At 34.3% G+C, this 27,978-nt stretch overlaps 3 protein-coding genes and 1 pseudogene across 16 annotated transcripts; 1 reads left to right on the top strand and 3 right to left on the bottom strand.

Moving 5' to 3' along the window:
• Window positions 1-202: 202 nt before the first annotated feature.
• LOC107905705 (uncharacterized) lies at window positions 203-6,262 on the top strand. Of its 14 annotated transcripts, none has more exons than XM_016832414.2 (16): window positions 203-377; window positions 512-611; window positions 735-814; window positions 947-1,080; window positions 2,117-2,198; window positions 2,309-2,412; window positions 2,579-2,705; window positions 2,816-2,910; window positions 3,101-3,224; window positions 3,707-3,787; window positions 3,979-4,077; window positions 4,162-4,347; window positions 4,871-5,008; window positions 5,103-5,159; window positions 5,474-5,611; window positions 5,866-6,262. In XM_016832414.2, exons 4-16 carry the CDS (start codon window positions 1,040-1,042, stop codon window positions 6,091-6,093), a joined length of 1,500 nt encoding a protein of 499 aa, XP_016687903.1. In that variant the 5' UTR covers window positions 203-377; window positions 512-611; window positions 735-814; window positions 947-1,039; the 3' UTR covers window positions 6,094-6,262. The 14 variants fall into 14 exon arrangements, with proteins under 14 accessions (XP_016687903.1, XP_016687908.1, XP_016687899.1 ...); XM_041093992.1 differs by having other exon boundaries at window positions 209-377; window positions 506-611; XM_041093996.1 differs by having other exon boundaries at window positions 209-377; window positions 506-611; window positions 703-814.
• On the bottom strand, window positions 6,229-8,059 carry LOC107902675 (pentatricopeptide repeat-containing protein At4g02750-like; annotated as a pseudogene).
• Window positions 8,033-11,797, bottom strand: LOC107905704 (probable galacturonosyltransferase 4). Its single transcript, XM_016832408.2, has 9 exons — window positions 11,418-11,797; window positions 11,281-11,315; window positions 11,154-11,195; window positions 10,995-11,067; window positions 10,798-10,901; window positions 9,932-10,194; window positions 9,439-9,796; window positions 8,699-9,274; window positions 8,033-8,528 (listed from the first exon to the last, which is right to left on the bottom strand). The coding sequence occupies exons 1-9, from the start codon at window positions 11,530-11,532 to the stop codon at window positions 8,253-8,255; spliced, it is 1,842 nt and encodes a 613-aa protein (XP_016687897.1). The 5' UTR covers window positions 11,533-11,797; the 3' UTR covers window positions 8,033-8,252.
• Window positions 11,798-21,834: 10,037 nt separating this feature from the next.
• LOC107905740 (ras-related protein RABB1c) lies at window positions 21,835-24,420 on the bottom strand. Its single transcript, XM_016832465.2, has 6 exons — window positions 24,171-24,420; window positions 23,929-24,068; window positions 23,755-23,837; window positions 23,464-23,668; window positions 23,299-23,367; window positions 21,835-22,231 (listed from the first exon to the last, which is right to left on the bottom strand). The coding sequence occupies exons 1-6, from the start codon at window positions 24,214-24,216 to the stop codon at window positions 22,139-22,141; spliced, it is 636 nt and encodes a 211-aa protein (XP_016687954.1). The 5' UTR covers window positions 24,217-24,420; the 3' UTR covers window positions 21,835-22,138.
• Between the last annotated feature and the right edge of the window lie 3,558 nt (window positions 24,421-27,978).

Genomic DNA, 27,978 nt, shown 5'->3' with positions numbered 1-27,978 from the left:
ATAAACTTGATCCAATGCTCACAATAGTTTGTTTGTAGTTATTTTTTTGAAGAATTAAAATTAGTTTCCAGATAAATGACAGAATTTATTTTATAGATATTTATCATATTTTTTAAATTAAATTGGTATTATAATATTACTCGTCAAACCAATTCAATCAAAACTTTAAATGAGTACTTTTAAGGATATAATAAAATATTATGAAATAAACAAACCCAGTAAAAATGGGCACAAAAGAAAAAGCTCCGTCTCTCTCCGCCCCTGTCTGTCTCTTAGCTGTGCTTGCTCGCTCTTGCCTCCTGCTGGCTGCTATCTCCCTTCTCAGCCGCCAACAGCCGCACCAAAACCTGTGAGCCCTCCATACTCCATTTTTTTTGGTAAAATTCTCTCTCTTGTTTGACTTTTTCTTCCACCTTCTGGTTCGAAAAGTACGTTTCTGTTTTTGTGAGATCTGGAATCGGATTCCTTCAACTTCGCTTCCCTTTTCTCGGTGATTCTTCCCAAGAAACAGGTAAAAGATCCATCTACTACACGCGTCTCTCAGCTGACAACTTTAATTGCGAGAAGACTTCACCCAAAAGTCCAGCCCCATTAGATCTGGAAGGAAAAAGGTTGTGAACTAGGTTTTGTGTTCTATTCTTTAGTTAACTCCTTTCCTAGTAATTGTTATTACTTGTTTAGTTACTAACCGCTCACATTCAGCTCCACGATTAATTTTTTCTTTGGCACGAAAGGTTGGACGTTTCGTGACGATGTTTGAGGGAGACATTCTGCCCAACTCTCTCCGTGGGACTGCGAAATTTAATAATTTAATGTACGGCTTCTTAAAGATGCCTTCCTTCCAATAAAAGAAGGAAGTTTCTTCCATACTCTCCCACTCACACACTCTCTATTTATAAAGAGAGATAGAAACAGTTCAATTGGAGCGACCTAAAATGTTCGACAGGTGAATTTGGGGACCTGCTCGTACATTGCGCTGGAGTAGTTACACGCTTCTGTCGATTCACAATCATAACCAAAAAAGCTCGCTCAAAGCAAGATGATTGATCAGTTCATCAATTTTGTTATTCGACCGCCAAGGTATGTCTCTGTTACATTACTACACTCTAATTCCTTGCTCATCTCTTAAAGCTGGAACGACCCAGGCCGTTATCCTAATTTTTCCATTGCATTTTAGTTCTTTATCGTCTCTTTTGCAACGAAAAAGTTGTGCTAGTATCAGGGTTGAAACAAATTGCATACCCTTGTGTTTCGCTCCTCCTCTGCCTTGTTTGGTTGGTTAGTGTAATAACATGGTAAAAGTTCACAATAGTTGGTGGACAAAAATGTTGAATAAGTAAAATTGAAGTATTACTTTATAAAAAAACCCTAAGCCAACCATATTTTGAAGATTGTTTTATAATATAGTCCAAATTTTCTTTTCTTTTTTTGAAATGCTGTATTTACCAATTATGTTATTTTTATATATGTTTTTTGTGTTTATAAAATAAAATTAATTCGATCTTTTAAAATGAAAAATTTTATAAAATAGAACTTAAAACAAAATATTAATGTTTTTGGAAAAATTGAAAGTTGGTACTGTTTTTCTTAAATAATAAATTTATAAAATTTGCATAATTTAAAAAATTTACCAAATAAATAGATTATGTTAGTCGAAAATAGTGCTAGAATGAGTGATGAGAGAAAAAGCTATAGTTAAAATTTTAGTTTTTCGAGCAACGACAATCTTGAAAACATCTAAGTTAAAGGAAGGAATAAATCATGCATAAAAGGATAGCATCTCAACAATTGCAACAATTTTTTTCAAAATATGGAAAACGAGGGCTACATGACCTCTTAAGTTGTGTATTAGATGTTGAACTGAGTCTTACTATCAAACAATAACTAGTGTACTAAAGAGGCGTGTTAAAATGACATACTTCTACTGAATGATGCATGCATGTTAAAGAGTTGTCTTTGTGAATTACTGTTGCCTCCATCTCATTTGTTGATTTGCAACTCCTTTTTTCATTATTCAACCTTTTGAGTACTTGTAAGTTAGTGCTGCACTGCTGCTCCAATCATTGATCTTCCCTTCGGTAACTATCTTTTATGCTTTTGCCATGTGTACGTGCAGGGCTGATTATAACCCAGAGCAGTATCTTTGGGAAAAGGAGTTTACTCTTGCAGGCAGGCAATTCAAAAGACAAGATTTGGAGGCAAGTATGGACATTAATTAGCCTTTTATCTCTTTTTTCTGTCTGTCACCTCAGGGCTTTATATTTAGCTTCTTGGCACATGTTAGATTATCTATTTCAAATGTATACAGCTTACAAATGCAAGGGGCCATAAGTTGCGTTGCAGTCATTATTTGCCTTCACCATTCCCTGAAGAAACTCCACTCCCTTGTGTTATATACTGCCATGGAAATAGGTATGAGATTCTTTCTGTATCTTCTGGTTAAATGAAAGCTTAGATTTAAATAGCTTTTAAATAGGATTGTGCCTCAAAAAAGAGTTGGCCTGAATCATTATCGAAGATTACATAGCATACAAAGAGATAAAGTTTTACCCTCTTTTTTCTGTGGTTGATATCACAGTGGATGTAGGGCTGATGCCAATGAAGCTGCTGTAATTCTTCTTCCATCAAATATTACGGTATTCACACTTGATTTCTCAGGGTCAGGCTTATCTGATGGTGATTATGTTAGCCTTGGTTGGCATGAGGTATGTACTCAATCTAATTGAGTGCCTCTGTTATCTAAGTTTAATGAACATTTATGTATTCCTTTTTGTCTTTTTATATGTTTCTTTATTGATTTTTAAACTCTTGACAGAGAGACGATCTCAAGATTGTGGTATCATATTTGAGAAGTGAAAGACAAATATCACGTATAGGTCTCTGGGGACGATCAATGGGTGCTGTCACCAGGTGCTTCATATTTTCACTTAATTTATTGCATTTTCAGACACTCTTTGCTTTCTCAAACAGGATGTGTTTCAAAGCCCTTGTTTGGAATGCTTGTTCTCTTGATGATGCTTCTATGATTTGTATTTTGTGTTTTCCTAGGAAAAGTATGCTTACTAGTATGTTAGGTTTCTCTCTTTGTTATTTAATGCAGCCTTCTTTATGGAGCAGAAGATCCTTCAATAGCAGGAATGGTGTTAGACAGTGCCTTCTCAAACTTATTTGATCTTATGATGGAACTGGTTGATGTGTATAAAATCCGGCTTCCTAAATTCACGGTATGAATCTTCTGCATCTGTGTTAGCTTAAGTTTGAGGGTTCAAAGCAACCAGGCATGCAGACCAAATTATACCTTGTGAAGATATCATATGTTATTGACCAATAGCCATGGAATGATATGCATGCTCTAACAAAGCAAATAATGGGGCTAAACATGAGGGGCATGATCTCATATTTTACCCATTATGGCCACCCAATGGAAGTAGAAAGAGTGGTCCAGCTAAAATGTCCAAAATTAGTCTGTTGGTATGGTCAGAAAATGCCACCACACCTAAGTACCAGATGTGAGGTGTGGTAAGTGGTGCTAATGTGCTGCTTTTATCAGAATGTGTATATCTCTGCTGGTTTTGGTGGTACTAGTACAGTAATGATAATTACTCCATTGGTCTTGACATTTTTTTTTTAAATAGTCTTGACATGTGAATTGACAAAATGAGGTTTGTTGCAATAAATTGTATTTTCTGCCTTCTGTTTCAATTAGGTTAAGATGGCTGTGCAGTACATGAGACGTGTAATTCAGAAGAAGGCGAAGTTTGACATTATGGATCTAAACTGTCTGAAGGTTTGTCCATATTAATGAACTTGTTGATGTTCACAAGTTAGCGAGTTAATTAACTTTTTTTCATACTTCTTTATGTTAAAACCTATTTTCCAGATCAATTGGCAGATTTTTTTCCCGCCATTTTATGTGGGGTTTGTTTCTTTACCTACTGCTAATTATTTTGAGTAACATTCTAGACTTTCTATTCACAGGTAGCACCTAAAACATTCATTCCAGCTTTATTTGGACATGCCAGTGAGGACAAATTTATTCAACCTCATCACTCTGACCTCATATTTAAATCATATGCGGTAATTTACCGTTTAAAAATTCTTACTTTTTCTTGGATGTATTGGCTGATCTTGGAAGTGTTTAACCATGCATATTCTATGCAGGGAGATAAAAACGTTATAAAATTTGATGGTGATCACAACTCCTCCAGGCCACAGTTTTATTATGATTCAGTCTCCATTTTCTTCTTCAATGTGCTTCGTCCTCCTCAAATTTCTTCTGCTTGTTCAAGTAAGCTTGAGAAATACTATGATCTTGGTGATTTGAAAGTCGGTGCTGGCATGGATGAGGTGAAATTCTTTTCATGTTGGAGCTTTTGAGAAAGTAGTTTAAGAGTCAAATATCAGTGTCCTTCGGTTTGCATTATGTGATGTACATATTTTTCCATATTTTCTGTTTTCTTCTGAAACTCTGCCTATTGTAAAGCTTTTCCGTTAAGATTTGGATCAGTAGCAGTAAACCCCCAAGAGTTTAGGAGTTTAGCCCGGCTGCATTATGATTATGTCATACCTTCCTTCGTCTTTAGGTATTTTTAGGTTGCAGCTGAGAAATAATATATTTTTAGTAATGTTCAGTGTATTAACACATCCCCATAATCATGTATTCACAAATTTCTTATAGACTGACATACCAACAAGGAGACTACTATGCCTAGGCTGGAAATTAATTTCCTGGATAAAGGTCTTGGCTAAGATGATCTGACCCGAGTAATTGGTGATAGTAGTATGTCCTGTAAAAGCTTTTGTAGACATTGGAATATGGGGATATGTAGCTACCAAAGGATTAACTTGAATTTTTTGTAATTCTTTTTAGAGCCTGTTGTATGAAATAATCACTGGCATTGAAACTGAATCAACCAATGTTCCAAGTTCATCTTCTGCTGCACCTAGAGTTTTGATGACTAAGCCAGTTAGTGAACTCGTCTCAGAAGTTGCACCACTTGCTAGATTGGTAGTATTCCATTTCACTTTGTTTTTGGTATTTGTTTGCTTGTTAATCTAAAACTAAGTATATTTTTAAATGTTGTTATTTCTTATAATTGCAGGATCCCATGCTTACTAGAAATATTAGACCTGACAGTGATGAGCAATCAAATTCACAGGTATCCATGAATTTCCTTTGTTTCTATCTGCACTTAAGTCTGTCATACGTATATTTTATTCTTTTAACAGGGAAGAGTAGGTAGTTCTTTTATTGAGTTTTTGCTTGACGCACTCTCAAGGTAGCCTGAGAAATTGCCCTGATTTATACTCAATTTAATAATAGTTTCATTCCTCACCCATGACTTCACCTCCAATGTGACTATTGTCTGTTACTGAACATGGTTTCTGAACCTGCTGAAATAAATTATGAGCAACTTGTTTTTCTGCTATTCACACTTTGTTTCATTACTGATTTTTGCTTTCCGATTTGCAGGATAAGCCTAATGGCCAAAGTGATGAATGTTGCTCATATACAAGCTCAAACAGGGAAAGTTGGGGAAGGTGCTCTTCACTGGGGGGCAGTGATGAAGAATCTTCAGCAGAGTGTACGGCTGCTAATAACGGAAATCAGGTTGCTCTACGTCTCTGTCTGCTCTAACTCTGCTCAGGGCAAGAGGAATCTTAACAATTTTGTGATGAAGGCTTACCTTCATCTCATAATGCATATAAGAGGCTATTAAATTCTAAGCTTTTGTTTGCTGCATGATTTATGATTTATTTCAAACTCGAATGGGCTGCCTCCTTTATCTGCATCATTGCTATAATTGTATCTGATTTCCGGTCATATCTTTCTTACTGAAAAGAGGGCTGTGTCTGTCTCTTTAGGTGACTCTTGATGTGCTTGCAACACCTCTGAAAGGCACGCAGCAAAAATCAAGTGGTCCACCCAAAGAGGAAAAAAAGAAGCAGAAGAAGCAGAAGAAACAGAAGAAGAGAGATTCAACAACCCCAAAGCCGAAACATGAGAAATTAGAAAAGCTAGAAGCCCTTAGTAAGCGGCTACGCCTTTGCATCCTAAAACGGGTAAGTCACCGGAGGCAGGGTTCCACGTGAGTGACCCCAGGAAACATTAAGCTGTTCTTTTTCTTGTTTCTAGTATTTTCAGTATGAAGTGTTCCAAGTCATTTTAAACTCAAAGCATAATTATGCGGATTTCCGAGCTTTACTTTGATAATGTAAATGCAGCATCCACGTATTTAAATTGAACAGAACATTTCTCCAAGCATATCCAACCATACAATGCTCATCTACAGAGACTATCATTTAGCAATATAATGAACTATGGGTAGTTTGTGGACAGTTAGTTTTACACTGTCGACCATCAAAAGATGCCTACAGTCAGCCAATTTTGAGTGCTGTGTGAACCAAAACCTAGATGACATCAAAAACTCCATTTTTCTTCAGCTTCTTGCAAATCCAACTACTGCGAGTAAAGGTACATTTAGGTGGTCAATTTCATCTAACGTAACCCATCTCAGTCGTAGAGTGGTAGTGCATAAGTCGTAGCATTTCATGACGTATGTGTAGTTTGTGGACAGTTAGTTTTACACTGTCTATCATCACAAGATGCCTACAGTTAGCGAATTTTGACTGCTGTGTGAACCAAAACCTAGATGACATAAAAAAAACTGCATTTTTCTTCAGCTCCTTGCAAATCCAACAACTGTGTGAGTGAAGATACATTTAGGTGTTCAATTTCATCTAATGTAACCCACCTCGGTCGTAGAAGGTGGTAGTGCATAAGTCGTAGCATTTCATGAATCCCTTAAACTTGAGGATCGGATCTGTCCTCTACGAAGAATAAATGATTCTTTCCTTTTACTTCTACTTGACTAAAACTTGCAACTTTCTTCAGTTTCCTCTCCCTCATCATTTTCTTTACTTGGGCAAACTCATCCCATTTCTCATGTGCTGCATATACATCGGCGAAGAGAACGTAGACACCGGAATCTGTGGGCTCTAGCTCAATAAGCTGTTTGCTAATGTGATTTGCTATTTTATGACCCCCATGCGCTCTGCGTGCAGCAAGTAAAGCTCCTAGAAAGGAGCCATCTCTTTTGGATGGAGGCATTTTCTTGACAACACTCATGGCCTTGTCCAGTTGTCCTGCTCGACCAATTGTTCTTTCTCCATAAGACCAGCCCGACTGCAAGCCGATAAGATTTCTACAAAAGTGATCTCATTTGGTTTGGCACCTGATGTTAGCATATATGTTTACCATATCCGTGGTGTGAATATGCTAATATCATGGCATTCCACGAGGCAAGATCCTTAGCCTCAAGACATTAAAAAGCAACAATGTTTTTGTCAGGTTCCTTTTGAGGCATTTGGTAGAAGAACCTGAGCGCATCATCTATCTGGTCATTGTCAACGTAAGACTTGAGCATAGCCGTCCAAGCAACAATGTTTTTGTCAGGAATTCTATCAAACATGTGGCGACCTTCATTGATCAAACCATTTCGTGCATAACCAAAACAAAAGTCGTCCAAGACACCACATTTTTCAAAGATTCAGGCATTTGTTCAAAAAGCAGACGACCCTCTTCAACTTGCCCGATTGCAAAATACCCAGAAATCAAACTAGTCCAGGAAAAGGCATTTCTGTCAACCATGTCATTGAACAGTCGACGAGCTTCAGGTAGACGACGGGCCTTCACGTATCCTTGTATCATTGCAGATTCGGCAAAAATATTTCTGTAGGGCAAGGAGTGAAACAGCGTCTCTGCTTTGGGAAGATCATCATTTTTCAAATAAACATTGATCATGGAAGCATAAGAAGCGGCATCCTTTAGACTGTGAGGCATTTTGTCGAACAGTTTCCTCGCCTCTTCGACACTGCCACGGTGACCAAATTCATTAATCCTCACATTACACTCCCACGTATATGATGAAGAAGCAGGTTTCGTTACAAAGCTTTTAGCATGATGTGTGGGATGGCGAGCGGATAATAAGAAGAAATTCAAACGAGCAAGACGCTCAGCTACAAGAGGGAATTTGGAAAGATGATGGCCACAGATCATATTCATACGTAGCTACTTATAGCCACATCAACATGATTTTGTAACAAAATGTGACAAGAAACTGAAAAAACCTAAACCAAAATTGACTATGTATACACGAAAGAATGAATCTAAATTAACATCGGTCACCGCTAAACAATATGTAAGGTTCTTTTTTGGTTCATTACGTGTAAGGACATTTAAAGAAGGCTTTCTATGGATTGATATTACAATCTCGCAAATACACACTATCATAATCTACGTACTTTGCCCAATAGTTTCTGTACTTGGGTATGCCTATCTCCAACCATGGTTTCAAGTTGCCATTATAGTGTATAACAGCAGCTCGTTCAATCTCCCTCTGGTTGACATTAGGATTGTAGCCAAGCCCAAGCACATGCCAAGACCTATTCAGGGGATGAATGCGTTTCCAAAATGTAATGAGACCAGGAGGCAGGGTCCCCAACTTCCACAATTGCCTGTCATGATTCTGCAAACAAAATTTCCTTCAATAATAATATAAAGATAATATACTAGCATAGGGTAGTAGCTGATCTGTAATGAAGACTAACAATGCAAACAAGATGAACTCACTTGGTTTCTTAGTTACTTTAATGCCTATCCTATTATCTGTTTAGCCAGCATTTACACATTACTTACCAGCTTCTGCCATCTGTGATACACCTCTGTTATGTTCTGCCGCCTCCACTCCACCAAATCGAAAATGTTCATTCCATATGCCCATCCACAAGCATGTGGGTCAAAGTTCTTTGAGATTAGAGGATGTGAGAAGTTGAGATACCGATCAAATCGATGGAAGCTTTCTCCACAAGTCTCAACAGCACCATTAACGTTGCCCTTCAAATCGAGGGACCAAAGATCACTAAGGTCCTTCTGGACTACTACATCATCATCTAAGAACAATACTTTATTGAGTTTTGGGAAGATCTCTGGTAGGTAAAACCGAAGATGGTTCAGGATGGACAAGTATTTTGGGTTTCGGTACTTCAGATTTGAAACAGAATTAGACCGGCGGGCCCTGAAGTAATAATCACGGATTGAAGGAGAACCTAACTGCTTAAGGACTGGACTGTAGCTTGAGTTTAACCATGTAAATTCTTCGATGTTCTGAACCTGTATAGTGACTTTCCCAGGTGAATTACACAGAAACCACATCCTCATTGCTGCATAACTGAGCCTATCTGTAACAATGTGGAAAACATGCTTCGAAGGGTGCTGCGAGGAATTAAGCAAACTTAATAAGTTAAATAAGTCAACCAAAATCATGAAAATTATGAACAAAATGATTAAGACAATCTTAAGATTAAAAATGAAACCGTTTTCACTTTCCATTGGCGACTGAAAGTATGAGTTAAGCCTCTATAGGGGAGTACATTTACCTTAACATGGGAAATGGTTGAGTTTACAACAACAGCAGCTGCTAATATATTATCAGAGAAAAGTGCGTAATGGTACAGTCGGGGGTCTTCTAATTTGTCTTCATCTAGAAAGTTCTGTTGTGAAGAATTCAAGGTATAATACTCAGTAGTAAGACGCAAAGGCAGGCAATGAAGACCTTTGGGAAGGGTTTTTGCAGTTAACTGTGCCAAGAACGTGGTCTTTTTTTTGTGCACTCGGAGTTGATCTTCAGTTGAGTGGAGCATAGCCCGAAGCCTTTTTATCGAAGCACCACAGTTATCTTGAATCTGCTTACCTTTTTCTAATGATTGCTCCATTGCTTTCAACTTCTCAAAGGCACTGCAACAATAAGATTCATGTTGATGGATAAAATCAAAGTGGAAGCCACATTCTACACTTAAAATCCTCCAAACAAAAAGAAATTAAAAATAATTAAAATAAGAGCAGCATCCTTGTTTCAGAAAGATGAGTTACCTTTTTGGCAGATCAGTGTCCTTGGCTGCATCACCAATAGCACGTGAAAGTTCCTTAATCCGCAATCGAAGCTCCCTTGTCAAACGCGAGTTGCTTTTTATGGCTGGAAGGGAGATGTACACTTTTGCACGGATGAGCAGGTCTTTGAGTCGACGGACCTGAGCATCTGCTGCTTCAGTCATTTGGTCAGATTTGTTAACTGAATGCTCTTTTTGCTCAATCTTACCAGGGGGCAGCGTGTGTTGTTCCTCAAGTCTTATAGCCTATTGACAGAGAAAACAGGAGAAAAAAAACTGTTAACTACATATAAATTCATGTTAGAAGTTTCCTTTCATTGTGAAACCTGGAAACGTGTAAAAGACTAAGAAACTAGTTTTAGCTGTAGAGAACAATTATTCCAAAATGTTAAGCAGTTATCGATAGGCAAAATAGAATAAAGGGGTAACAACCTCGAAAGGGTTGGTGAATGCCATCTCTAAGAGGTTAAAGTTAACACAAACATTATCAAAGGAATGCTTTGATTATATAGCAACTCAAAACTGAAGGAAACCGTTGGATAACTAGGACATCGAAAGAGAAAATGATGGGTTAGAAGTAGAAGAACAGGGTTATATGTATTGCAGACAAATGAAGCTCCTCATATAGCAAAGGTTTAGAACAGACCGTAGAAAAGAGTAACAGTCAGCATTTCCATTGTAGCAAACAAGGCCTACATGCAGACTCAAAATCCTTACCACATAAAGAGGAAAGTAACCATGGAAGTAGGATAGTAAGACTAAAGAAAGAGGAACAACCATAAATTGAAATCGAATGCGAGATTGCAAGTAACATGTTATTGATATGGTAATGAGACTGAAAGAAATTACCAAGAGTTGAGATTCATAGGCCCGTGTAATGGGGTTGTTTAGTAGGGGTTGACGTTCTTCACTCGCAGCAGAAAGCACTCTTGTAGATTTATGCTCCGTCATCTCTGTAATTTGGGAATTTAAAACCATCATCATCATCATCCAATTCTCCAAATTTTAAATTACATAAGTAGATAAATTTTCACTTCATGTTTTACCATTGGGGAAGGAATTAGCAGAGTGGTCGGAATATACGACCCCAACGGGTTTTTTGAGGGCTGTGGAAGTTTCCTACGACCAAAATCAATACCAATGTCAACATATAAAGCCAAGCCAGCCATGAAAAATAAACTGAACTAATCTTATTATATTACTACCAGAGGAACAACATGGAGATGGCTGGTATCCCCGGACAACGTCTGAAGAAAAAAAGAAAGGAAAATTCAAAATTCTGGGTAGTTCATATAATGAGAAATGAAGAAAGAATTGCAAAAAGGAACTTACAAATGCTGCAACATCGTCAAGAAAATCGAGTCTCGCTGCAGAAAATTACAACAAGAGAAGGGAAACGTGAACGATGTAAAACAACAGGAAGATCAATAAATAAATAATTAAAGAGAGAAAAGAAGAAGTAGACATACAAAAAGAGGGATCGAAGAAAGTGCCGACCACGTAAGTGTAAATAAAGATGGGAGAAAACACGGAAACCCATAGCAAATTCAACACTATATACTTCACCTTCACCTTCATCTTCATTTATTTTTCCTTTTAATTTTTTTACAAATAACTAGAAAAAAGAGAAGAACATAAAGAGTACACAGTTGCAACTTGCAGCAAAAGTAAAGAGAAAGAGTACAGGGGGAAAGAGAAAAAGGATGAGTTAATATTTGAGGAGGAGAAGGATTCTGTTTCTACCATCTACTTTATTATGTTATGCGAGTGAGATAATGCTGAATTTGCGAGGGTGTCCTGTTGGTGACTCACGGTCACGGACACAAACACACACACACACACTCGAACTAAAACTCTTTGGTTTTTACTGTTGAGATATACAAATTTCCGCGCGTATATACTACTCTTTTTATTTTTAAACTTCTAAATTTATGGTATTAATAATATATAGTTTTCAAAATAAAATCACTAAATACATTTTTTTTGGTTACAATAAAGGCAGTTGAGCTTAATCCCTCAACTAGAAGCCAAAATCATTATTTAACACCGGTCTTGTGACAAAATATTCTGCACCACTAATAATTAAAAACCGCTGTAAAAATCACTAAATCCATTTTAAATATTATCATACAATTTTTAACGATAAATGCTACTTGTTAATATATGTTGAATCTTTTATCTGTTTTCTAAATTTGTACCTTTATCTTATTGTTGATGCACTGAATCAACAGTCGTGAAAAGAGATAAGGTCGAGTGGTTCAATTCTTTAGGAGCAGAAAACCAGAAGCCTAGAGGAAGAAGAAACCCCCTCCCTTTGAGGCGTTTGTCAACTTTTATTAAATCGAGTCGAATCCCGAATCAGATTTTGAGTCGGATTATAATTATTTAACATTTATAAAATAAATAGTAGAAAATTATTATTTTTTTGTTTCTTCTTACATTTATGCATGTACATTTTTGAATTTTCTTAATCAAAAGATTTTTCATGGAAAGATAAAAAATAAATTGTCATTGATTTACACTTCTCTTTTGCTGAAGCGATTCTTTTCGTGTATTTCTAAATTAAGAAATTACAATTATTTTATCTATCTACTATCGTATAATAATAAATTTAACTCTTAATTTATATTTTTTATCAATTTAATCTTTATTTTTTTAATTAAATTTCACTATTAATCAATTTTTTTCTTTAATAGAAAAGCTAACTAAAACCAATGATGTGTGAAGTGGACCGATTAGCTGGTTACAACAATTGGATTGAAAATTAACTAGGGTTCTAGTCTATAGAAGGACTTTGAACCAATTAGATTGAGAATTAGTATGGATCGGTTGAATCAGAGTTTTTAATTTTTTTTATTTTTAGTGATTTTTAATCATATTGGTTAGACTGGTGGTTCAACCACCGGGTCGATTTTAAAAACTTTGACTAAAACATTAATCTTTTTAATAATATTGATGTGACAACTTGTGTGACAATTCACATGCACTTTAAGTTAACATGACACAATTTATTTTATAGATCATGTTAAAAAATAATTTAAAAAATAAAAATAAAAACAAATAAAAAAAATGAAGTACATGAAACTTGTTATATAAAATGTTATGTTTAAAAAGTTAACAAAAATAATTCGAATTCTTTTAAAGAGTTAATAATCAAAATTAAGTCTTAATAAAAATTAAGAGTTAGATTAAGGAAGGAAGTAATGTGATTTACCTTTTTAATTTTCACTACACATGAGATTATTTTGGAGAGCGACAAAATAGTTTTGATACAAGCGCATTGGTGTTGCAGATTTCGAGGTAGAAGTAAATGGCTCCTTTTACTTTTCTCATTTTAACGATCTGCTTTCGGTTTCAAAAGCAAATAGCAATAAAAAGCAGCATTTTGATACAAAAGCGATTTCTCTTTTTAGAATTTCGAATTGACGTATCATTTTATTTTGGTTGGCCGTTTCTTTCAACTATTTACTTAAATTTGTTCTCATGTAGGTCTCAAAAGTTGCAATGAAACACAACATATGCTGGTTATATTTTCTTTTTGGTTGGAAAAGGAAATTAGATTCATAGAAATTTAAAAAATTCGAGCTCCATATAAAACACAATCATACTTATCAGTAAGCAGTGAAGGTTCCAAATAATTAGGAGGAATATTATAAAAAGTAAAAAGACGGTAAAGCCTCGTTTGAAGATTAGTTATATTGTAAACTACTCCCTAACTGGGTAAGTGCATCAGTGCCATTTGTTCTTTTCCCAAAAAAACATGCAACAAAGGTCTAGTAGTCAAAGATTGCTGGAGTATCCTGCACTCTTTAATCAAAGGAGATAAAAATTAAATTAGTAAAGTTATTATTTGACATGAAGGAAATAACATTGGTGACATCAACTTCAATCTCAAGGTTGTTGAGATTAAGAGACTTAGCTAGTTGAAGCTCGTCTTTGGGTGCCCACAGTTCAACTTGGACATTGCTAGCACAAGGGATGTGTCTATAGGAGCCAATCACCCAATTGCCCTGATAATCTCGAATAGTTGCTCTTACTCTTGTCTTTCCCAAATTCCCAAGAGTTGACCCATTGATATCAGGAGGTTTCTAAGAGATTGGGGTAAAGGTGGGGAGAGGAATACGACAAGTCACAGAAGAATAAGCAACAAATTCCCTTACTACTGATAACACTCAAAGAGCAAAATTTTCTTTGGGATGAGCAGTTAAAAAAATAACAACATTTCAAGTCAACCAGAGTTCCGAAAGAGCAAATGCAAACACTACATACTAAGGGAGGCTGGAAGAAGAAGTCCCTAGAAGACAAGTTAGAAGTAAGCTAGTCTATCCAAGAGGATTGAGGTCTAGGTTTATAATGAATGGAATTAGACAAGGATTCCCAGAGATTTTGAGAATTAGCACAATCTCAAAGAACGTGGGAGATCTCTTCAGGGGATGTAGAGCACAACAGGCAAGGGTCCTCCAATGGAAGATGTCTACTCCTAAAAAAGGTCATCGTTGGAAGTGTGAGATGCCCACATTTCTAAAGATAAAAAATTAATCTTGGGGGGGGGGGGTTGGCTTTCCATATTAGCTTCCAAAGAGAGGCATTAGGATCGGGAACTTTGGTATCAATACTAGCAGCAAGATCATAGAAGTAAGATCATAAGCATTAGCCAAAGAAAAGTTTCTATTACTAGTGCACCTCCAACATAAGGAATCAGGGACATTGGAAAAATTTGGAATTAGATCACTCAGGAACGCATCAATCAAAATTCGGGGTAAATTCAAAGAAAGACATGGAGGCCCTTAATCTTGTAACAACCCAATTTTTAGTGGTGTCGAAAATAGTGGTTTGAGGCCACTAAATTCGATGAGTAAACTCATAAATTTTACTATTTAGTACTTACAAGTCAAATGTGGTTTAAAAAGATTTTTGAAGTGACAATTTATGTTTTATAATGAATTTTTAAGTTCGAGTGGTAAAACTCTAGGTCAAGTGGTTTAGGAAATGAGGTATCGAGACCTCGTTTCTATAAACTGAACCGTAAATATTTTTATAAATATTTATGAAGTGCTATTAAGGTAGTATTAAAGTTTCGTTGGAAAATTTTAACGTTTGGATAGATAATTAATTAAAAAGAACTAAATTGAAAAATATGTAAAACTTGCTAATTATAAGAAATAAGTGATTAAATGACTTAATTAATAAATAAGGGAGGACTTAAAGGATAAATATGCCTAAATTTATATAGTGAGACGGCATGTTAGTGTAAAGTAATAAAATAAAGTAAATGGATGGCAAAATTGTAATTTGTATGAAATTAAACATACAAATTGAGATTAAAAGAGATTTCTAGACATTTTTCTTCTTCAATTTTGGTAAACCGACATGGTAGAGAGCTTATAAAGCTGGTTTTTGGTTCATGTGAGTCTAATTTTACCCGTTTCTAATAATTTTTATATTTTTGAGATTGTTACAAATAGGTACAATTAAATCTTATTTTAGTTTTTGATTTTATTGAAAATTTTGGAAGTTATCATTCATGAATATTGGATATTTTTGATGAATAAAATGGATTTAGATCTTTAATTTTGTTGTATGATGATTTTATAAAGTGATTTTATTAAATATTGATTTTAAGATCAAATTGTGAAAAGTTTAAAATATTAGGGTTTGGTAGTAAATTTTTTGTTTATTAAGGGCTGTATGATGGCCTAAAATATTTATATAAATTATTAATTGAGAAAAATTAGTTAATTTGATAGATTAACTAGTTAATGGATTAAATTGTAAAAGTTGTAAAAGTTTGGGGTAATTGTGTAAATTTGAAAAATTGAAAAGTATTAATTGTGAAATGAATTAGAACTGAAATATATTCTAATGAATGAGTAATTTTGTATTTTAGATCAATATCCTGTAGATACATGTGAAAAAAGAAAAATATCAGAATAGTCCCTGAACTTTTACAAATATTACAATTCAATCCAGGTAAGTTCGTACGGCTAAACTTTAATATTTATATTGATTTGATGGATGGTATTATGTATTTATTCTATTGTTGGAAATAAATTATTGTTGGAGTTATAATTTTGAATTGAATATTCGAGTTAAATGAAACGTGGGATTTGAGTACATTCATTATGTGGCGCATGACGACATTGGAGGAAAATAACGGCAAATTGCCCAAGTAAATCGGGGTTCAACATTTGTTGTGAACTCTCATGTTTTACTTTCTATTTAGCTCTTACGAGCTTCTATTTAACTCATATGAGTGTCTGTTCAGCTCTTACGAGCTTTTGTTCAACTCTTATGAGTTTCTGTTCAGCTCTTACGAACTTCTGTTCAACTCTTATGAGTTTCTGTTCAGCTCTTATGAGCTTCTGTTCAGCTTTCGATCTTCTGTTGGCGTATCAGGGAGGCCCAGCTCTTATGAGCTTCTGTTAACGATGTACTATTATCCTTAAGTTGTTCTTTGACTTGGGAAAGGTTTGGTAAGGTGATTTATTTATTGAAATTGAAAGACATGTTATTTATTTTTGATATCGACTTGAAACCAAGTGTATTCATTGATTAAAGTTGCGATTGACAGGGAATTGATATGAATGATTTTTATTATATGATTTATTATAGTAGGTTCAGTAAGATTTCTGTTTAACTCATCGAACTTACTAAGCTTCATTAAGCTTATGTGTGTTGTTCAATGTCTTTGTAGATTATCAGAAGGTTGGACAATTGGATCAACACTCAAGTCACAGTATCCAGTTTATTCCGGTACTTTTTGAAATGTTCAATATGGTTTATATGGCATGTATAGGGTTTGTGTGGGTTTGATCAGAGTTTGGCTTATGTAAATGTTATGAATTAAATTTTGTTTATATAATCAACTTAAAATATATATATTGGTTTGGAAATGAGGCAGATTTGTGATATTGGTATGAGTGATATATGTTTGTATGTACTTAATTTGTGGTGAACTTTAGTAGATTTGTTAGATGGATTAAATAGGAAAGTTTGGGTATTTGGGTATATGTGATAATATGTTATGTTTTTTGGCTTGTTTTGATTACTTTTTTGTGGTTTATTGATGTGTTAAAATGTTGTGTTTAGGTTGATACCAAAATGGGTGAGAAATGTGGCCTTAAAATGAGCTATTTTCGTCCACACGGGTAGAGACAGGAGCGTGTGTCTCAATCGTGTATGACACACGACCAGGTGACACGGCTGTGTTTCCTTTACATCTTATAAATTGCACAAGTCAGTATACTCAAATTATTCACACGGCCTAGCACACGGGCGTGTGGTTTGGCCATGTGACCCAAGTCAAAAAGCTCCCAAGTTTGGACACGAGCTGGGGCACGACCGTGTGCCCTATTTCGAATACTCACACGGCCTGAGACATGGGCATGTCTCTTGACCGTGTGAGCCACACGGCCTGAGACACGGGTGTGTCTCTTGACCGTGTGAGCCACACGGCCTAGCCACACGGGCGCGTGTCCCCTGCACCTTTGAAAAATTTTGATGTTTTTTAAGAAATTCTTTGAATACCCGGTTCAGTCCCAACTTGTTTCTATTGTGTATTTTAGGCCTCGGGGGCTCACTTATGGGACAATATGATTGATTTTGGATTGGTTTCTGATATGAATGCTCGATGATATGAAATGTTTGTTATTCGACCTGTAAATTTTGGTAATACTCTGTAACCCTGTTTCGGCAACGAATACAGGTTAGGGGTGTTACAGATCTTCCCACTTGTCCCACACTTGTTTAAAAATCATGAGTTCCTCCTCCCTTAAAAATAGTTCTTGAAGCAATTCTCTCAAAGGTCTTATGCTCGACTAGTTATCCATTCAGAAGTTCACAGAATGACCGTCCTTTATCACCAATTTGAATCCAAAAGCCAAGAGCGAGCTAATACTTAGGAGAGATTTCCAAGTCAGTGAAACATTTTACACCGATAAAGAATTCCTAGGATCCTGAACATATTTGGTCATGAGCAACTTAGCCCAAATACTATCCTTCTAATGGACGAGTCTCCATCCCAATTTCACAATAAGAGCTTGATTTCTAAATTTGACAACTAGAATGCTCAAACCACTTAGGGCTTTAGGATGAGATATATCCTCCCAATTAACCGGATAAAGTTTTCTTGACCCTTTTTAACTACCCCATAAAAAATCTCTATTAAGTTTATCTCAAAAATTGAGAATACTCGCAGGGAGTAACCTAATCTGATAAAGTACTTAGGAATAGAGGCCATAGTAGATTGCAAGAGGACCAATCTACCAGTCGGGGAAAAGAGGTTCACCTTCTAAGTTTTCAATTTGTTCTAGATCTTCCATAATGAAGTTAAAATCTCCTCAAAATGACCGACCAGGAAAGATCATAAATCCTAGATATTTCTCAGCGTCCAAAGATTCCTCAATTCCTAAGAAATTAACTACTTAAGCCTTTATATTGGTAGACAGTTGGGAGAGAAAAGTATTCTAATTTTTTTTAAAGTTAATACACTAACCAAATTCCATCATAAATAGATCCAAGGTTCACCTTATAGACTCCATCATTTTCAAATCAGTTTTCCTAAAAAGGATGACATCATCAGCGAATAAAAGACGGGAGAAACTCGAGACACTTATCGACTCTTTGATTGGTTGCTATTCCTTCTGATCAACTGCACGAAGGATTTGAAGATTAAGAAATGTCATGCATAAGATAAACAAGTAGGGAGAGAGAGGATCTCCTTATCTAATTCTACAAGAAGGATTGAAGGATTTAACCTTAAAACTATTTAACAAAATTGTGGAGGAGGTAGTAGTAACACGACTCATAATAAGATTTATCTAGGAATTCGGAAACCCAATGAAGTGTAAGACTTTCTTAATGAAGCTCCATTCCAACTTGTTATACGCTTTCTCCAAATCAAGTTTAATGACCATGACTCCCTTCTTCTTTTCATCTTATTGAGTGAGTGCATGATCTCTTGGACAATAATGACGTTACCCAAAGGTTGCCTTCCAAGCACAAAACTACCTTGAAAAGGGAAGACTATCCTACGTAGAATAGGTCGAAGCTTCATAACCAATACTTTGGTGATGATCTTGTAAATCATATTACTCAGGCTAATTGGATGAAATTGAGAAATTGAAGTAGCTTCTCTGGACTTAGGAATTAGGGAAATCAGAGTTCCATTCAGTGAAGGCGAAATAGAAGTCTTAGAGAATATCTCAGACATTGTCCTAATTACTTTCTATTTGACATCAAGCAAACATTTTTGGAAGAAAAATAAGTGAAGACCATCTAGACTGGGGCTTGAAAGACTAGATTGCCTTGGTAATATCAACAGGGAAACCTTTACAAGGTGGATTTGAGCTTCCGAAGCAGAAAGTCTAGGCCAATCAAGAGTAAAACCTAAAAAGGTAGAACTGGATACTTTATCAGAGGTGGTAAAAAGTTGGATGAAGTGATCCTGAACCAAATTTTCAATATCTCAATGCTTAGTAACCCATCTACCATTTCCATGAAAAAGACCAGCAATACGATTGAAATTTCTACGAAGCGTAAAGAGGAAAAATCCGGTATTATGCTCCCCATTGATAATCCAATTAACTTTGGATTTAAATGTCCAAACAAGTTCTTCTTCGAGCATGAGCTTATTAAGATCACTAACCAACAGTTTTTGAAGATTAATCAAGAAATCATTAGGATCATCCGCCAAGGCCCTTTCCACTCTTGAGATTCTTACTAAGAGATGTCTTTTCTGAGCAAAGATGTTTCCAAAAATTGATTTATTCCAATCCGATAAATAAAAAGTAAAGTCAAATATAGTCAAAGGTAGAGAACTATTCGAATTTGACAAGAAAAAAAACTTAAGGATAGATTTGAACTCAGGATGACTCATCCACATTTTTTGGAAATGAAAATGAGATCTTTGAGACTTCCAAACATCGTTTTTAAAGGAAATCAAAATAAGGCAATAATTGGGCCAAATCCTAGACTGATGAGTAACCTGAGTATCAGGCTAAAGTAACCTCTAACCCAGATTAGCGAAGGCATAATCTATTCTATTCTAAATGAGACTAGTCTGATTTTTAAGATTATACCAAGTAAACCTAGGACCATTAAACCCTAGATCGATAAGATTACAATGATTTAAGCATGCATGAAAATAATTGACCCGACCTTGAGCCGAAGGAAGCCCACCTCATTAAATTCCCTGGTAACAATCCAAGGAAGTTGATGTAACTTAGAAACTAGTTTCAAATTATGCCAGAGTAATTTATGTTCAACTAGCCTAGGACTAGTGTAAACAAAAAATAACAATCAATGAGAATTTGAAGAGTGTATCTTAATAGTAACATGGATCTCCTATTCTATATCACACAGATGATCATTTTTCATTATTATGCATAAAAACAAGCAATTGAATGATAAAAGAAAAAGAAAATGAGTTTAAAATTATGCATTTTCTAAAATCTTCATTTTCTTTATTTCATTTTTCAACTTTATAAAATAATGACTTAAGGGTGCAAAAAGCCCTCAAACTTAAAAAAAAAAAACAAATTAAGGCCTTGCTTTTTTTGCACTAATTTGGGTACTTAAATTTTCAAAATGCATAAAAAAAAGTCTTCAAACCTTTTTTAAAAAAAGCAACTAATCCCTTACTCTTTTTTGTAATCAATTGGGTACTTGAACTTTCAAAATGTATCAAAAAACCCTCAAACTTTTTCAAAAAAAGTAATTAATCCCTTGCTTTTATTCAAAATTATAAAAGAAATTATAAAAAATTAAAATCAATAAAATCTATAAATATTATTAAATTTTAATTAAAAAAATAAATTATTATAAATTAGAAAAAAATTAGAAAAAAATATAAAAATCGTAAAAAAATGTAAAATTTTATAAAAATCGAAAAAAAATTATTAAATACATAGAAATATAAAAAAATTTATAAAATTTTATAAAGTCACAAGAAATTTATACAAAATGTAAAGAAATATAAATTTCATAAAAAAATATTTATAAAAATTATCGTACCAAAAGAAGTATTTTATAATTTTCTATAACTTTTATTGATTTTTATTTTTATTTTATCATTTTTTGCCACATGTCACGCTGTGTTGCAATACATGATGACTTTAATTGAAAAAAACTAGGGGTTATTACTTTTTTTTATTTTTATAAAATTTATTTTTTACGATTTTTATAAAAAAAATCTAATTTTTAATAAATTTTAAATTTCTTATATTTTTATTAAAATTTAATAATTTTTATAAAATTTATTATTTATTATTATTTATATTTTTTTAATTTTTAATAAGAGTAGGGGTTTAATTACTTTTTTGAAAAATTTTAAGGGTCTTTTTTATACATGTTAAAAGTTCAAGTGCCCAATTGAGTGGAAAAAAAAAAGCAAGGGCCCTTAAGCTTTTTTTGAAGTAGTTTGAGGGACTTTTTGATGCATTTTAAAAGTTGAAGTGCTCAATTGAATGCACAAAAAAAAAGGGACTTAAATTTAAAAAAAAAATTGATGATTTTTTACACCCTTAAACCTAAAATAATTATTGAAAAACATCCTTATACATAAAAACAAACAATTGAATGATAAATGTAAGTTCAAATTATGAATTTTCGGAACACTTCATTTTCTTTCTCTCATTTTCCAACTCTATCAAATAATTACCGAAAATTGAATTTTCAAATTTTCTTACTAAACACATTAATGAGAAAAATATTTTTTTTTATTTACCTTTTTTCTCCTTCAATTTTTCATCTCTTAATTTTCTTTTCGCCTAAGACTAGTACAGGGATGGAATGAAATGGATAGAATAGAGTTCCAAAAGACTTGGAATACGTTTTACCAACCAGCCTATCGAAAATTTTCAATAAAATGACAATAAACAGATAAAATTAAAAAATGATCATATTGTTATTAATCAACATATGCAAATATTCAAATATTAATACACCATAAAATTATAGATCAATTCCCCATATTTTCGCCATTTCTCTTCACCATAGTTCTCGACAAATGAAACAATAATAGCTATCAAATTTACAACCAAATGGAGAACACATCTAAATGGATTATACAAGTCACACACTCAAGCACAGTATTCTGGGATTATCAAATTAAACAAGGAACTAAAAAGAAGAAACAAAGAAAGTTACATGAACAAGCTATATTTCATTTTAGAAAACGAGAAATCGAATTTCAATTGCAGCAGCCACCGCCTTGAGAAGAAGAACCATCTCGGCCTCCAGATGGCCCTGGAATTCCACCGTATCCAACTTTTATGCCATAAGACTTCAAACCAATAAGAATAGATTGTCAGCAACAGAATTCGCACATTCTATCTATTCAACATGGTAAAGCAAAAGAAACAAAACAATTCATTTTCTTCTTTTGTCAATATTCAAAGATCAATGACTTTCATTTAGCCCTGCATCAAGTATTCAAAACTTCCTCAACAAAAAATATCGATAATGGTATCACATTGTAGAAGGATTGCAGTAGTCTGCAATCCAGATCTAAGTAGATTAAAGCTTCTTTATAAGATTAGTGTGGATTTCCAGCCAAATATTCAAGGATGCCTAAATGTAAGGTAACTTTGCTTGCACCCAATATAAAACAATATTATCCTGTCATTCAGGATACTACGAAGCCCATCAACCTTCCTACCCTCACCTTAACTCTTAGTTGTCAAACCAGTTCTGTAAGTCTCTACATTGTTATTATAATTCCACAGTCAATGTGCATATTTCACTTTATCCTTTTAGATGGAATAACCTTTCAAAGCAATGATCATTGACAAAGTGGAAGTACATTCGTTCATGTACAGAAACAATGACCTAAATCCTTTTCAGCAGTTCTGAATTTTAAATATCCACTAGGGTAGAATGTGGATGAATTTTAAAAGGGATTTGGAATTAAAAATAGTGTAAGTTGTATGATGACACAGATGCAATCAAGTAAATGTAACATTCGTCATCAATTCTCAAGTCCATGGCTTTATTGGATGCCAATTTGCAAACGAACAGAAATTCCTATAAAATAAGTGCGAATTTTAAATTCACGTTTTTATACCTTTCAAATATATCATCATCTTATTCCCAAACATAGCATAGAAGTATGTTATCTTAGTAAGAAGGTATGCTTGAAAAAAATGATTTTGGACTTCTTTTTAAAATTATATTAAGTTAAAAAATAAAAATAAAGAAGCAATATGATTCATCCCTTCAGTATTTCAAGCTATTCTACAAGTTCATAACCTTTAATCAATCAACTCTTTTGAGTGCTCAGTATGCATAAATGTGATTAATTCGAAGAATCAATGTAAGGAGATGTAAGCATGGTTAAGAAGAGGTAAGAACCTCATTTGAGACATCAAAAACCCCATCTTGAATCTTGGTGTATATGGTTGAAGCAGTTTTTATAAATGCCTGCATAACAAGAGAGAGAGAGGTAAAATAGTTGGTAATGGTATAGGATAGGATTGAGAGTGAGAAGAAAGTTGTGAAGTACAAAGGAGAGCAGACCTCTTCAACATTCTGAGCAGTTTTAGCAGAGGCCTCCATGAAGATCAAACCATGGTCCTTGGCGAATTGCTGGCCTTCCTCGGTGGTTACAGCCCTTCTATGAGCAAGGTCACACTTATTACCAATCAGCATAATAGTCATGTTAGCATTAGCGTGCTGTCTGGCATCCTCCAACCAGCTAGCCAAGTGATTAAAAGTTTCCCTCCTGTGTAGAATCGAATCAATTATCAAATTAGACTTAAAGATGAACAGATAGTAACATGAATATGAATAAAAAACGAAAGTCGGTACCTGGTGATATCGTAGACAAGCAGGGCACCAGCAGCACCTCTGTAGTAGGATCTTGTGATGGATCTGAAGGATTCTTGACCTGCCTGCCCATGTTTTTTAAAAGAAAATTGGGTAAGAAATAAAAATCATGGGTTAAAAAAAAAGAAGAAAAAAAGGGAGAGAGGGAGAAAATACGGTGTCCCAGATTTGCAGCTTAATGGGTTTGTTATCGATGGTGATCATCCTGGCCCCGAATTCAACCCCGATGGTAAGATCATGTACCGGCTGAAACCGTTTGTCGGTGAACTGAAGGAGGAGGCATGATTTCCCCACTCCTTGGAGAGATCAAATCAGATGAGAGATGGTCAGAACAAGATTAGATGGTGAATTCATCGATAATAATAATAAAGGAGAAAGAAGAGATGAGTAAATCATACCAGTATCACCGATAATTATGTACTTGAAGAGGTAAGCGTAAGACATTCTGATTCTATTGAAGAAGAAAAGACGACGAGAACGACCAAGTCACCAAACAAAACACAACGAATAAATGAGTTGTTATTTGTTATTATCTTCGGTTGGATGATCTGAATCTGAATTTAATTTTAAAGAAGCCAAGTCCAATAGGGTGAAGAACCGCCTCAAACTCAACAATCCAAGTCCAATATTATTGTCTTGCTAAAAAACAGTCCAAGAGGGGAAAATTAGGAGAAAAGGTGGATTTTAAATTTTAATTAAGAAATTAAGTCATTTTTTCCTAAATTTAAAAAAATAGGTCAATTTTGGAGATAATCAGAAAATGCCTCCTGTTGGAATCGTTTTCAGCCTTACTACTACCACCTCAGCTAAAAATATTTTCGGGAGGACGCGTTTTTTTCCTTTCAATTTTTTTGTGCTGGGTATTGGAAACTTAGGGAGAAAATTTTATTTGTGTTTGTGTTTTAGGGAAAAATTGTGATAATTTGAAGGCATGTTTGAGTTCACGGTGATGCGATGGTGCTCGAAGACCCACCCACTTCATCTGCCGTGTGGGGAGTGCACCATCACCTTAGAAGATGTCGCATTGCAACTCGGGCTCTCAATTCATAGTGGTTATACGGTCACGGGTTGAAGTATAACTAAGATTCCTAATTGATAGTGGTTATGTAATCACGGAATCAAGTTTCATGCCACTAGAAGAGGATGCTTTATAAGCCTCATAAGTTTGAAATCGTAATCATGAGAGGGGGAATGACTCACCAGTATTATCAACTTGTTCTTTTTCTCCATGAAGTATCCTTAACCTCATTGTCCAAAACTTGTGTCAGAGGTGGGGGCAATAAGACTTTTAGGGTGGGGAGTGACTGCGACGGTAGAGAAAAAACTGAAACTCGAGTCGGGGCGACAACAATTGTAGTTATTAATAAGTTCTTTAATCATAGCAATCGCTACTGCCCCAAGTCACATTTCAGCTTTTCTCCATCATCACAAACACTCCTCCCCTTGAAAGTCTTCTTGCTCCCAACTCTACCACATGTGACAATAAAATTAAGGATACTGCTTTGATGGAGAAAAAAAAGTTAATTGTACTAGTGAACCCTTTTTTTCCCCTATAATTATGATATCAAACTTATGAAGTTTATAAAGTATCATTTTCTAGTGGCATGAAACTTGAACCCGTGACCGCATAGCCACTGTGAACTGAGGGCCTGAGTTATAGGTAAACATGTGACCGCAGAACCACCATCAACTGAGAGCACTAGTTATACTTCAACCCATGATCGTATAACTATTGTAAATTGGGAGTCTAAGTTGTAATGCGACATCTTTATGGTGATGGTGCACTTCCCACACGACAAATAAAATGTGTGGGTCTCCAAGCACCACTACATCATCGTGAACTCAATCAGACCTAAAACTATCACAATATCTTCCTAAAACTCCAACACAAACAACCTTCCCTTCTCAAAATTTTAACACTAACTAGAAAAGAGAAACAATTTAAAAAAAATTCTAAGGAGCGGTGGGCAACAGAGCTGTTTGAGTAGGGGGAGCAAAACCCCCATTTATATAGGCAACCAGGGAGGAATTAAAAAAAATTTATGTGGGAGCTCATGAGCGTCCGAAATTCTCGGTGTGGGATGATTGAAAATTATCTTGGGATTCTCGAATTCTGGAATTTTTTTCTTGGGATTGCTTTGTAATGACCAGATAGTCACGGGTGTCGAAAAATATATTTCTGAAATTCCATTACTGTAAATTAGGCTGGTAAATATTTCTAATAAATTATTAGAAATATTTACGAAGTTAGTTATATGGTTAATTAGGTTTTGGTTAGGTGAATTTGCACGAATTAAGAGTAATTAGGTAAAAGGACTAAATTATATATAAGGTAAAAGTTGAATTACAGATTAAATAAAAATTAAAGGGACTAAAGAAGCAATTATGCTATTGACTTTAAATGAGGCAGCATAAGTAAGATATTTGTGAATTTATTATATATATTAAAAAATAAATTCCTTATAATAAAACAAAATAAAAGAAATAGAAATAGAAAAAGAAGCAAAGTGAAACGAAACAGAAAGAAAAAGGAAAGAAAGAAGGAGAAAGGAGAAAGCTAGGGTTTCAATTTTTCAAAGTTCAATTGGTTAGTCAATTTAGTCCATTTTCTTGTAATTTTATGTTTTTGAAATCCCATGTCAAAAATTTAGAAATTATTGAGTTTTTAAGTGATGTATTTGTTGAATAATTTTAGTATTAGGGATAAAATTGATAGATTTTTAAGTTAGAAATGAAAAAGGGTTGAGTTGTAGAATGAAATTGTAAATTTTGAATAATAGGGACTAAATTGTAAAAAATTGAAATTTAGAGATTTAAGTGAAACTAGAGAGTTGAATTTAGTTTAAAGTGAAATTTGTGCGAAAATATAGAATTAATTGTAAAGAAATAAAGTTAGTCTCGATTTAGGGACTAAATTGGAATTTAGACAAATATTGAGTAAAAATTGGAATATTCAATATGAAATTGAATTGTGTTGTATTGATGAATTTTACTTGTTTTAATTCCGTAGCTAACGTCGTACCGGAATCCTTGACTAAAAAGGGGAAGATAAAGTCGACAAGGAATAGCTCGAAATTTCTGGTTTGTATTTCTATAATCCGAAGCTAGTTATTAATTGTTGTTAGTTATTAATTGTTGAAATTTTTATTTAATGTATATGGTAAGCGTTGAGGTAAGTAATTAATATTTTGATAATTGATTGAATGAATTGAATTGGTAGATATATATACACATTGAATGGATTGATTTTTGAATTGAAAAGAATATGTGTAATTATGTGATTATATGAAAAATTAGTATTGGATATTGATTATATCTGAAATGTGAAATTAAGCCCTATTAACTGTATCGAGTTGAGTCAGATATAGATGGCATGCCATAGGATTGGAAGAGTTCAGAGATTTCTTCGACTTCGAGTCGATGAGACACTGGGTGTCAATTTACTAGTTTGGATTAATTCGATGAGGTACTGGGTGCCAATTTACTTTGGTTTAGCCGATGAGACACTAGGTGTCAATTTATTACTTCGAATTATCCGATGAGGCACTAGGTGCCAAACTGGTGTGTTTGGTTGGATTCGTGTATCCGTCCAAGTCCGAGTCATGTTAATAGGGGTAATTAATGAATAATAAAGTTTTATGATTGATATTGAAATGACATGATATGAGAAATGGAAGTGAAATAGTGAATTGAAGATAGAATGTGAAATATGTTGCAAATATATGGAATATATGAGTTATATACTCATAAAATGATTATGGAATGAATAATGCAATTGTATAGTGAAATGTGAAATAAATTGTGAAAAGCTATTTATATAGCAAGTATGAGAATTGAAATATTTGTGAAATAAATGAAATATGATATGGTTGTTGTAATAATTAAATATTAATATGTGTTATTATTTCAATCATGTATTTGTAATTTCTTACCTTTAAATATTTGGATTATAGAAATACCACTGAGTTTTACTCAGCGTATGGTTTTATTTTCCCTGCGCAAGTTAGGTACTTAATTTTGATTACCAATTCAACATCCAACAATGATCCCGAACTCAAATGTAGTGATGTCTATCTTTTGTGTCGGCATGTACCTAGGGTGTCTAAATAATAATTATTTTGTGAATTGATTGTAAATGAGGTTATAAGTTTAATATTAGTTTGGTATATACATATAAATATGAGTTTATGTTTGAAGTCATATTAT

The sequence above is a fragment of the Gossypium hirsutum genome, chromosome D05 (genome assembly GCF_007990345.1).
Source record: "Gossypium hirsutum isolate 1008001.06 chromosome D05, Gossypium_hirsutum_v2.1, whole genome shotgun sequence".
Classification (NCBI taxonomy): domain Eukaryota; kingdom Viridiplantae; phylum Streptophyta; class Magnoliopsida; order Malvales; family Malvaceae; genus Gossypium; species Gossypium hirsutum.
Note: the sequence above shows the minus strand (reverse complement) of the source record. Positions and strands in the feature narration are given on the sequence as shown.